The sequence below is a fragment of the Mastomys coucha genome, unplaced genomic scaffold (assembly GCF_008632895.1).
Source record: "Mastomys coucha isolate ucsf_1 unplaced genomic scaffold, UCSF_Mcou_1 pScaffold7, whole genome shotgun sequence".
Taxonomy (NCBI): domain Eukaryota; kingdom Metazoa; phylum Chordata; class Mammalia; order Rodentia; family Muridae; genus Mastomys; species Mastomys coucha.
Window position 1 is genome coordinate 42,584,902 of NW_022196913.1, and position 12,392 is coordinate 42,597,293.

General features: G+C 36.7%; 1 protein-coding gene across 1 annotated transcript; it reads right to left on the reverse strand.

The window, feature by feature from the left end:
- Positions 1-9,006: 9,006 nt before the first annotated feature.
- On the reverse strand, positions 9,007-9,159 carry LOC116081504 (humanin-like 8). The gene is given in 1 exon segment (XM_031358091.1): positions 9,007-9,159. A coding segment is annotated over 1 exon segment (108 nt). The 5' UTR covers positions 9,115-9,159.
- Positions 9,160-12,392: the final 3,233 nt, after the last annotated feature.

The following is a 12,392-nucleotide window of genomic DNA, read 5'->3' on the forward strand; positions in this document are numbered from 1 at the left end:
TAGAACCCTAACTAAGATAGGGCATGACTGCTCCTAGGTATGGTGGAGGAGAAAGTTCACTGTAGATACAAGGGAGAGCACAGCCAGAGGCAGAGACATCTGGGAGAGTTTAGAGTGGACATGACCTGGCTAAGCTGGGCCATGTGGGGAGAGGGGTAGAGAAAGGAAGAGGGGTCAGAGGAGAACCAGGTGCAGTGGCCAAGAGGGCAAAAGTACAAAAGGGGCAGGCAACCAAAATGGCTGGAGTATATAAGGAAGAGCCTCTGGGCTCCCTGGGCTGGAGAAGTTTAGGATAGGGGTGGGGTATGCCAGACATTCCCTGCAACAGGTAGGGACTGAAGGCCAGGTCCACTTTGATATATTAAGTAGGTACCTCAGCCATTTGTTCCAGGGCTTGAGACTTAATAATATCACATATTAATTTTAAGAAATCTACACTCTGCATATGAAAAATATAACATTTATTTTTCTGATTCTTATTTACTTCATTTATCATAATAACCACTAGTTCCAAACATTTTTCTTCAAAAGACAAACTTCTATGTCTTTTACAGATGAATAAAACTATTGCTCTGTGTGTGTGTGTGTGTGTGTGTGTGTGTGTGTGTCTTTGTGTGTGTGTATGTCTCACTGTTTTTGGTCTAGGCTGGTTGCATATCTTGGCTCTTGTGAATAATTCAATAATGGACATAGATGTGCAAATATCTCTGTGGTGTTCTGACTTAGATTCTGCCAGGAGCAGTATAGCTGGATCATATGGCATTGTCTTTTGCTGTTTTGGAAGAGCCTTCATACTGACTTACACAGTCCCAGCTAGTTGACTTTCTCTCCACTCTCACCTGCACCCAGGGCCTTGACAGCTATTCTGACTGGGTTGAGGCAAGTGCTAATATATTTAAACTTATATTCTCCCAAGCTAAGGGTGTTAAACATTTTTCTCTATATCATCTGCTATTTGTATTGTTTTTCTCTATATCATCTATTTGTATTGTTTTTCTCTATATCATCTGCTATTTGTATTGTTTTTCTTTTGAGAATGAGACTATCAATAATTATTAATGTTCAGTTCTTGTCCATGTGTTGGTTGGATGTGTGTGCGTGTGAGTTTTTTATTTTGTAGATTCTAGATACTAGTCTCCTGTCAGATGCCCAGAGTTTTCCCCCATTCTGTAGACTAGGGATGTCTAATCCTGAGCCACATGCAGCCCAGATTAGGTATGTATGTGGGCCAACACAAATCTTAAATTTAGTTAAAACATTATGAGATTGAAAATTATTTTGAGTTCAATTGAGTGGTTCTGAAGAATGAACTTTGTCAAAAAAAAAAACAGAATGAACTTTGTCGATGATGTCGTGTCTCTATCATACAAAATACATGTGTATTCATTTGCAGTATTTGTGTACCTGCATGGTTTCAGGTCTTAGTAATTTTTGGTACTTGGAGTGTTTATCCTGCATGTATGTCTGTGCACTATGTGTGCAGCGCATGTGGTTTGTCCTGGGTCTAAAACCCACACCTTGTATCTCCAGTTTTCTTTCACCAGTTGCATCATCATCTCCTGGGATGCGCTCAGGTTTTCCTGACCATGTTTCCACGAAGACCATTGACAATGCTTTTCTCTGTGTTTACCCTCCTTTTTAGAGTCCAGTGGGGTGTGTGTGGCCTCTCTGCTCCAGGACAGGTAACTCGCTGCATCTATAGGATCCTTTTAGAGGTGTTCCATTGTTCCGTGGTTCCCTGTGATTTAGTTGAGATGAGGAACAAAATACTGGCTTTTGGTCCCTGCATCTTTGTTAGCTTTGGCCTCCAGGTACAGTTATTGCACACCCAGGAGGTCAGTTATACCAGGACGGAACAAATCATCATTCACATTTTAGCCTTCTGTGGCACTTAGAAAAGCATGACGGAGACAGATTTAAACATAAATGATTAGTGTGTCCCAGCTGCTCAGTGGTGGTGTACAGGGAGTCCTTGAAGAAGCTTTAGCATTTCTTTGTGTTGTTGAGGTTTGTGATCACCCTTACAGTATTTTTCATGAGGGAAGAAGTGTTCGGAACAAAGGAAGTGTGGATGGTTGATTGCAGGTCTCCTTCTGGTGTGCCTGGCTTCCCTTTTCTTTGGGCCTTGCATTAAATGGGGGCCACTGGGTGGGATGGAGCTCTGGGAAGTGGGAGAAGAAGAGACCTCATTCTCTCTCTCCACTTTGAAAAGTAGGGTTTAGACACAGACAGGGTTCGTTAAGCTGACATGTTCCCTCCACAGTCTTTAGAGATCTTCGGCTCTTGGGGCTGGCGAGACAGCTCAGCGGGTAAGAGCACTGACTGTTCTTCAGAAGGTCCTGAGTTCGGATCCCAGCAACCACATGGTGGCTCACAACCATCTGTAATAAGATATAACACCCTCTTCTGGTGTGTCTGAAGACAGCTACAGTGTATTATGCCGGAGCAAGCGGGGCCGTAGCAAGTGGGGCCCGAGTGAACAAAAGTCCTGAGTTCAATTCCCAGCAGCCACATGATGGCTCACGGCCGTCTGTACAGCTACAGTGTACTCATACACATAAAATAAATAAATAAATCTTTAAAAAAAAAAGATCTGCGGCTCCTTTTTTTTTTTGGTGGAGTGCCACAAAGGGCTGAGCATAAGGCACTTCTGACCATTATAGGTTAAGCTTCCACCCACCGGCCAGACATCCCCCTCCCCAAACTTGTATTGAGTTTAAACAATGTAACTGAAAAATACTGGTCTCCTTTTCTTGAGAATCTCAGGATCAACTCTATTCCAATTCTTTTGTGTTTGTTTTGGTTTTATTCAAGACAAAGTTTGTCTGTGTATCATCCCTCCCTGGCTGTTCTGGAAATCACTTTGTAAAATAGGCCAGCCTCGAACTCAGAGATCTGCCTGTCTCTGCCTCCCGAGTGCAGTATGATTTGATCTGCAGATTTCTGAACATTGACCATAATATAGTCCTGGTCAATTTGATGTTATTCTTGCTTGATTTAGGTGTCCTGGAATTGCGTCAGTTTTCAGTCCTAGTGATGGATAGCTCATGAATGGAGGACATCTTCAGATGAAATTAGTATACGAATTGGGACTTCTATTGGTAGGACTCTACTCACTTATCAAGCTCTAGTTAGTCGAAGTTTGCCTGGCTTTAAATCGTTTGTTGGTACTATATAGGAATCAAAACATAGGTCTTCGTAATCTGTATATTCGTAACTTCAGTATCATTGATGGCTTATGGTTTTTACTGTTAGTACTGGATTATTAATTTCATCTATTATGTATAGAATTCGTAATGATGGAAGAGCAGTTAAGATGAGAATTACAGCTGGGAGAATAGTTCAAATAGTTTCAACTTCTTGGGCGTCTATTGTACTAGTGTGTGTTAATTTTGTTCTTAGCATAAGTGAGATAATGTAAAGTACTAGAGAGCTAACAAGGAAAACAATTATTAGTGTGTCGTCATGGAAATTTATTAATTCTTCTATAATGGGAGATGTAGCATCTTGTAAGCCTAATTGGAATGGATAAGCCATATAAGATATATAGATTTTAGTCTATAATTTAACCTTGACAAAGTTATGTAATAATTTTACTAATATCTCATTGAGAAAGACATAGAGGTTATGAGATTGGCTTGAAACCAATTTAAGGGGGTTTGATTCCTTCCTTTCTTATTTTACTTTTACATAGGAAGGTTCTTCAAATGTATGGTAGGGTGGTGGACAACCGTGAAGTCATTCTAAGTTTGTTGAAGAGTAGGATACTGATATAACTTCTCGTTTAGAGGCAAAGGCTTCTCAAATTATAAAAAGTATTATAAGAACAGCTGTAAGTGAGATGAAGAATCCTATGGAAGATATTGTATTTCATGTCATATAAGCATCTGGATAGTCTGAATATCATCAAGGTATTCCTGAAAGGCCTAGGAAATGTTGAGGGAAAAATGTTATATTGACTCCAACAAATATAATTGCAAAGTGGGCTTTAGCTCATGTGTCATTTAAAGTGTAAACTGAGAATAATGGAAATCAGTGTACAAATCCAGCTATAATAGCAAGTACTGCTCCTATAGATAGTACATAGTGGAAGTGAGCTACTACATAGTATGTATCGTGAAGAACAATATCAAATGAAGAATTTGATAAAATTATTCCTGTTAGTCCACCTACTGTAAATAAGAAGATAAAGCCTAGAGCTCAGCTGGGCGGTGGTGGTGCACGCCTTTAATCCCAGCACTTGGGAGACAGAGGTAGGCGGATTTCTGAGTTCGAGGCCAGCCTGGTCTACAGAGTGAGTTCCAGGACAGCCAAGGCTACACAGAGAAACCCTGTCTCAAAAAACAAACAAACAAACAAAAACCTAAAGCTCATAGCATAGCTGGGGATCATTTGATATTTCCTCCATGTAATGTTGCGAGTCAGCTAAATACTTTAATGCCAGTTGGGATAGCAATAATTATAGTAGCAGATGTGAAGTAAGCTCGTGTGTCTACGTCTAGGCCTACTGTAAATATGTGATGTGCTCAAACAATAAATCCTAAGAAACCAATAGATATCATGGCTCATACTATTCCTATATACGTGAATGGTTCTTTTTTTCCAGAGTAATAAGTAACTACATGTGAAATAATTCCAAATCCTGGAAGGATTAAAATATAGACTTCTGGATGAACAAAGAATCAGAATAAGTGTTGGTAAAGAATTGGATCTCCTTCTCCTGCAGGGTCAAAGAAAGTTGTATTAAGATTTCGGTCTGTTAATAGTATTGTGATTCCTGCAGCTAGAACTGGAAGTGATAGAAGTAGGAGAACAGCTGTAATAAGTACTGATCAGACAAACAATAGAGTCTGATATTGAGTTATTGTTGGGGGTTTTAATATTAATAATAGTAGTAATAAAATTAATTGCACCTAGAATAGATGAGACACCAGCTAAATGCAAGGAGAAAATTGTTAAGTCAACTGATGCTCCGGCGTGGGCTAAATTTCCAGCTAGAGGTGGGTATACTGTTCATCCTGTTCCTGCTCCTGCTTCTACCATGGAAGATGCTAGTAAGAGGAGAAATGATGGGGGTAGAAGTCAAAAACTTATATTGTTTACTCATGGAAATGCTATGTCAGGGGCTCCAGTTATTAGTGGTACAAGTCAATTCCCAAAGCCTCCAATTATTATTGGTATTACTGTAAAGAAAATTATAACAAATGCGTGGGCAGTAACAATTATGTTATGGATTTGATCATCTCCTAGAAGTGCACCTGGTTGACCTAATTCAGCTCGAATTAGCGTGCTTAGTGCTGTGCCTACTATTCCTGCTCATGCACCAAATAGTAGATATAGGGTTCCGATATCTTTATGATTAGTTGAAAACAGTCAACGATTTACAAACATAGGTAATATGGCTGAGTAAGCATTAGACTGTAAATCTAAACACAGAGGTTTGAGCCCTCTTTTTTACCAAGACTTAAGGTGATATTCATGTCGAATTGCAAATTCGGAGGTGTAGGAGATCCCCTACTAAGGCTTCTCCCACGCTTTTCCTGATAGGTGGGAGAAGTAGATTGAAGCCAGATATAGGGTATTTAAGCTGTTAACTAAAATTTCGTGAGTTTAATTCCTACCAATCTAGTAAGGTCTTAGCTTAGTTAAAGCAATTGATTTGTATTCAGTAGATGTAGGGTAGAGTCTTACAGTCCTTAAAAGCAGTTAAACTCGTTTGTTTTCTTAGGGCTTTGAAGGCTCTTGGACTGTATATCCTAAACTTCTACATAATTAGTTGAGGCGAGAGTGGGAGGGTTATTGTACTTATAATTGTGAATAAGGGAAGGATAAAGTTGTATTTTGGATTTATTAGGTATGAAAATATTTTTGAGTTGTTGTTTGTTGGGAATATTGTTAAGTGAGGTTGAGCAAATTAAATGTGTACAGAAGAATAGATTAAGCAAAGCTATTATGACTATTATTGTTGCTAAGATTAGGCAGTTGTTTTTTAATAATTCTGTGATGATAATTCATTTTGGTAAAAACCCTGTTAGTGGGTGGAGGCCTCCAAGAGATAGAAGAATTAATTGATGTTATTAATATTATTGGGATTTTGTTTCATAATAGTGAGATTGAATTGATTGTTGTGGATGAATTTAATGTTAATGCTATAAACATTGGAATTGTAAGCAGAATATAGATTAGGAGGTTTAGTAATGTTAGTGATGGGTAGAATGGGATAACAGCTAGTATTCATCCTATGTGGGCAATTGATGAGTATGCTATGATTTTTCATAGTTGTGTTTGATTTACTCTGCCTCATGCTCCAATAAAAATTGATGATATTGCAAGAATTATAACAATAGTTGGACTTAGAAGATGATAAATTTGAAATAGAATAGATAGTGGGACAATTTTTTGTCATGTAAGTAAAATTAGTCCTGTGTGTAGTTCAATTCCTTGAGTTACTTCAGGGAGTCAGTAATGGAATGGTGCTAGGCCAAGTTTTATGGATAATGAAATTAGTATTATTATAAGAATTAAGTTGTTTGTTTGTTGTTGAAATATTCATGTTCCTAGTTGTTTGTAATTGAGAATAATTGCTAGTAGAATAATTATTGATGCTGTTGCTTGTATAATGAAATATTTTGTTGCTGCCTCAGTTGATTGTGGGTTTTTTGTTAATTAATAATTGAATAATTGCTAATAGACTTAGTTCTAGTCTGACTCATATTAATAATAAATTAGTACTAGATATTGTAATGATAGGTCCTGTAAAAATAGTGAAGTAAATAATGGTTAGAGTAATAGGGTTTATTAGTATGGGAAGCATTTAAACCAGCGTTTTCAGGGTATGGGCCCAGTAGCTTAATTAGTTGACCTTACTAAATAGGATATGGTGTATAGGTAGCACAAAGAACTTTGAATTCTTAGGTTTAGGTTCAATTCCTATTATTCTAGAAATAAAAGGGTTTAAACCTCTATAATTTACTCTATCAAAGTAACTCTTTTGTTAGACATATTTTTATAAGTATGTTGGAATACTTGCTACAAATTTTGGTAGAGAAATATGCCATATGCAAAATGCTAATGTTAGTGGTAAAAATTTTTTTCATAATAAATGTATAAGTTGGTCATAACGAAATCATGGGTATGATGCTGGAATTCATAGAAATGTAGACAATAATAGCAAAGTTTCTGTTATAAAGTTAGTTGAGTAAAGTTCTGGGAAATTGATGTTGTGAAGTGGGCCTAGGAAAATGATAGATGTTAATGCATTTATTAGATAATATTAGTGTATTCGGCTATGAAGAATAGTGCGAATGCGCCTGCAGCATATTCAACATTGAATCCTGAGACTAATTCAGATTCTCCTTCAGTTAGATCAAATGGAACTCGATTGGTCTCAGCCAATGTTGAGATAAATCATATTATAGCTATTGGTCAAGTGGGAATGATAAGTCAAATATGTTCTTGGGTGAAAATAAGTATTTGTAGGGAGAATGAACCAGTTATTAATAGTACTGAAAGTAAAATAATAGCTATTGTTACTTCATATGAGATTGTTTGAGCTACTGCTCATAATGCTCCAAATGGTGAATATTTTGAGTTTGAGGCTCATCCTGATCATAGGATTGAGTACACTGAAAGGTTTGATGTGGCTAGAAAAAAAAATTTCTAGGTTAAGATTAATTAAATGGTGGGGTATAGGTAAAGGAATTCATAGGCTTAGAGCTAGTGTAAGTGATAAAGTTGGAGCAATAATAAATAGTGATATAGATGTTGTTAGGGGTCATATGGGTTGTTTTATGAATAGTTTTATAGCATCAGCAAATGGTTGTAAGATCCTGTAGGGTCCTACAATGTTTGGACCTTTTCGTAATTGTATATATCCTAGAATTTTGCATTCTACTAATGTTAGAAAAGCTATAGCAATTAAAATTGGGATTAGGAGTGTTACTACATTAATAAAATACACTATTAGGGAGAGGATTTGAACCTCTGGGAACACGGTTTTAAGTCTTATGCAATTTCCTGGCTCTGCTACCCTAATAACCTAGTCTAGGTAAAATTTAGTTACATACATATTTTATTTAGATTTTTTTCATAAATTTGGTTGAGAGTACTTTTGTTAAGGTGGCTGTATTTCTCTTATCCTTTTGTCCTGGGAGAAATTTTGTTTTTTAAAGATTTATTTATTTATTATATGTAAGTACACTGTAGCTGTCTTCAGATGCACCAGAAGAGGGCATCAGATCTCATTACGGATGATTGTGAGCCACCATGTGGCTGCTGGGATTTGAACTCGGGACCTTTGGAAGAGCAGTCAGTGCTCTTACCCGCTGAGCCATCTCTCCAGTCCCCCCCCCCCCTTTTTTTTAAAAAGATTTATTTATTTATTTATGTGTATGAGTACACTGTAGCTGTACAGATTGCCATGAGCCATCATGTGTGTGGTTGCTGGGAATTGAACTCCGCCCCCTCATTCCTGTGTCATTCACTGTAGCTGTCTTCAGAAGCACCAGAAGAGGGCGTCAGATCTCATTACGGGTGGTTGTGAGCCACCATGTGGTTGCTGGGATCCGAACTCAAGACCTTTGGAAGAGCAGTCAGTGCCCTTACCCACTGAGCTATCTCACCAGCCCTAGAAATTGTTAATAGATAGAAACCAACCTGTATTTCTCTGGTCTGAACTCAGATCACGTAGAAATTTAATCATTGAACAAATGAACCATTAATAGCTTCTGCACCATTGGGATGTCCTGATCCAACATCAAGGTTGTAAACCCTATTGTCGATATGAACTCTTAAATAGGATTGCACTGTTATCCCTAGGGTAACTTGGTCTGTTGATCAAATTGCTTTGGGTCAATTGGATAAGTAGATTACTTTGACTTGTTGGTCTATGTTATGATCGTTCGGAGGATTATTTGTTCTCCAAGGTCACCCCAACCAAAATTTTAAGCTTAAATTTTTGTTTTTAATCCATTAAGTAAATTTAAGATTATAATTAAGCTTGTTAATTTAAGCTCCATAGGGTCTTCTCATCTTATTTTATTATTCCAGCCTCTTCACTGGAAGGTCAATTTCACTGATTGAAAATAAGAGACAGTTGAACCCTCGTTCAGCCATTTATACTAGTCCCTAATTAAGGAACAAGTGATTATGCTACCTTTGCACGGTGGGGAGATATTCCTTCTTCTTGATGTCCTAAAAAGATTAGTTCTTCATTTTTTGGTTTACAAGACCAAAGTAATAGTTATACTATTAGGACATGAATTTCATTTAAGTATATTGTCTTCGATTATTCCTGAAATTGGTATTAGAATAAAGATAATGGAGAGTAGCTGATTGATGCTAGTTGACCAATAATAAATGGGTGTTCTTCTGGTTGACCCCCAATTCAAGTTAGGATAAGTAGATTAGCTACTAAGACTTAATAGGGGGTTTGAGTAATAAGACGAAATGTCAGGCTTCGTTGTTTTGAGGTATGGAGGAAAGGTAGAAAGGCTAGTACTAGAATTGATAAAATTAGGGCTAAAACTCCTCCTAGTTTGTTGGGGATGGATCGTAGGATGGCATAAGCAAATAGGAAATATCATTCTGGTTTGATATGGGGTGGAGTGTTAAGTGGGTTTGCTGGTGTGTAGTTGTCAGGATCTCCTAGTAAGTCTGGGAAGAATAATACTAGCGTTATTAAGAATATGATTATTATAATAATTCCTAGGATGTCTTTGATTGTATAATGTGGGTGAAATGGAATTTTGTCTGAGTCTGAGTTTAGGCCTGTTGGGTTGTTAGAGCCTGTTTTGTGAAGAAATAAGAGGTGAACGATTACTAAGGCTGCGATAATAAGTGATAAGATAAAGTGGAGTGCGAAGAAGCATGTTGGTATAGCTTTGTCTCCTGAGAACCCACCTCAGATTCATTCTACTAGAGTGGTTCCAATGTATGAAATTGCTGAAAGTAAGTTTGTGATTACCGTTGCCCCTCAGAATGATATTTGTCCTCATGGGAGGACGTAGCCTATGAATGCGGTGGCTATTGCTGTGAAAAGTAGGATTACGTGAATGTTTCATGTTTCTATAAAGGTATAGGATCCATAGTATATTCCTCGGCCTACATGGAGAAAAAGGCAAATGAAAAATATTGAGGCTCCATTTGCGTGTGTATATATTGGATCAGTTATCCATAGTTTACATCTCGACAGATGTGTGTTACTGATGAAAATGCTGTTATTGTATCTGATGTGTAGTGTATTGCTAGGAATAGGCCTGTAATGATTTGGATTATTAGGCAAATTCCTAGGAGTGAGCCAAAGTTTCATCATGATGAAATGTTTGATGGGCAGGTAAGTTGATAAAGGAGTGATTAATGATTTTAAATAGTGGGTGAGTTTTTCGGATGTTTGTCATTAGATGTTTCTATAGTTGAATTACAACGATTATTTTTCATGTTATTAGTCTCAGTTAAGTGCTGTGTAGAAATAATGACTAATTATATTTTTATTTTGAGTTTGTTATTTTTGGCTGGTTGTCTTGGGTTGGCGTTGAAATCTTCACCTATTTATGGTGGATTGGGGTTAATTATTAGTGGATTTGTTGGTTGTTTAATAATTTTAGGGTTTGGGGGTTCATTTTTGGGTTTATTGGTATTCTTAATTTATTTAGGTGGAATGTTAGTTGTGTTTGTGTATGCAACAGCTAGAGCTACTGAGGAGTATCCTGAGACTTGGGGTTCAAGTTGATTAATTTTTAGTTTTTTAGTTGTTGGTTTTTAATAGAATTATTTTTTATGTGAGTAATTGATTATTGTAATGAGGTTGAATTAGTTAATTTTGATAGTTTAAGTGATTGGATAATGTATGAGATTGATGATGATGTAGTAATATTAGAGGGTGGTGTTGGAGTTGTGGCAATATATAGTTGTGCTACTTGAATAATAGTTGTGGCTGGGTGGTCATTGTTTGCTGGAATTTTTATTATTATTGAAATCACTTGGGATTAATAATTAATAATATATAATAATATAGGATGATTACTAAGATAATAGTAATTAGGAATGATAAAAAATAAAGTTTGATTATTCCTTTTTGGTTAGTTAATATTTTGGATGTGAAGGTATGGATAAATAAAGTAGATTTTGGGACTGATTTTTCTAATCAAATTAGATCTAAGAATCCTAAAGATACTTTAAAGCTAGGGCCTAGTGATTTTACTGGAATCACACGATGTGTAATGGATGGAAAGAGGCCTAGTGAGGTTGAGAATATTGAGTGATTTGATAGAGAATTATTTCAAGGTTAGGTTGTTTAGTTCTAGGGCAATTAGAAGTCCTAAAATAGAAATTATTAGGGCTATCATTTTTAGGTATCATGGTATTGTGAGAATTTGAATGTTAGTTGAGGGGATATTATTTGAGATCACATAACCAGCTAGAATACTGCCTAGTGCTAATCATTTAATTGGATTAATGAGGTTTGGATTATTTTCATTAATAATGACTAAAGGGGAATATCGAGGTTTAGTTATTGCAACAAAATAGATGATTTGAATACTGTATATGGCTGTTACTGATGTGGCAATTAGTGTAATTAATAGAGCTCAGGCATTGGTGTTACAGGTGTTGATGGATTCAATAATTAGTTCTTTAGAATAAAATCCGGTTAAAGCTAGGCTGCCAATAATTAGGCAAGATGATGAGAATGGTATAATTTTTATGATACTTCTTATTTTTCGAATGTCTTGTTCATCATTGAGGTTATGGATAATTGATCCTGAACATGTGAATAGTATGGCTTTAAAGAATGCATGTGTACAAATGTGAAGAAAAGCTAGGTATGGTTAGTTAATTCCTAAAGTTACTATTATTAGGCCTAGTTGACTGGATGTAGAGAATGCTACAATTTTCTTTACATCGTTTTGGGTGAGTGCACAAATAGCTGTAAATAATGTGGCTAGGGCTCCAAGACATATTATTATTGTTAGGATTATACTGTTTGATGTAAGTGGGTGAAATCGGATTAGTAGGAAGATACCTGCTACAACTATAGTACTGAGTGCAATAGGGCTGATACTGGCGTGGGTCCTTCTATGGCTGATAGGAGTCATGGGTGAAGTCCAAATTGAGCTGATTTTCCTGTTGCTGCACTTAATAGTTCTAGTAGAGGGATGAAGTTGCTGTTGTTGGTAAGTAAGATTTGTTGAAGTTCTCAAGAGTTTATGTTTAGGCAATATCATGTTATGGCTAGAATAATTCCTACATCTCCGATTCAGTTATATAGGATAGCTTGTAGAGCTGCTGTATTTGCGGCTGCACGTCCATATCATCATCCAATTAATAGAAATGATATAATTCCTACTCCTTCTCATCCGATAAATAGTTGAAATAAATTGTTATCGGAGGTTAAA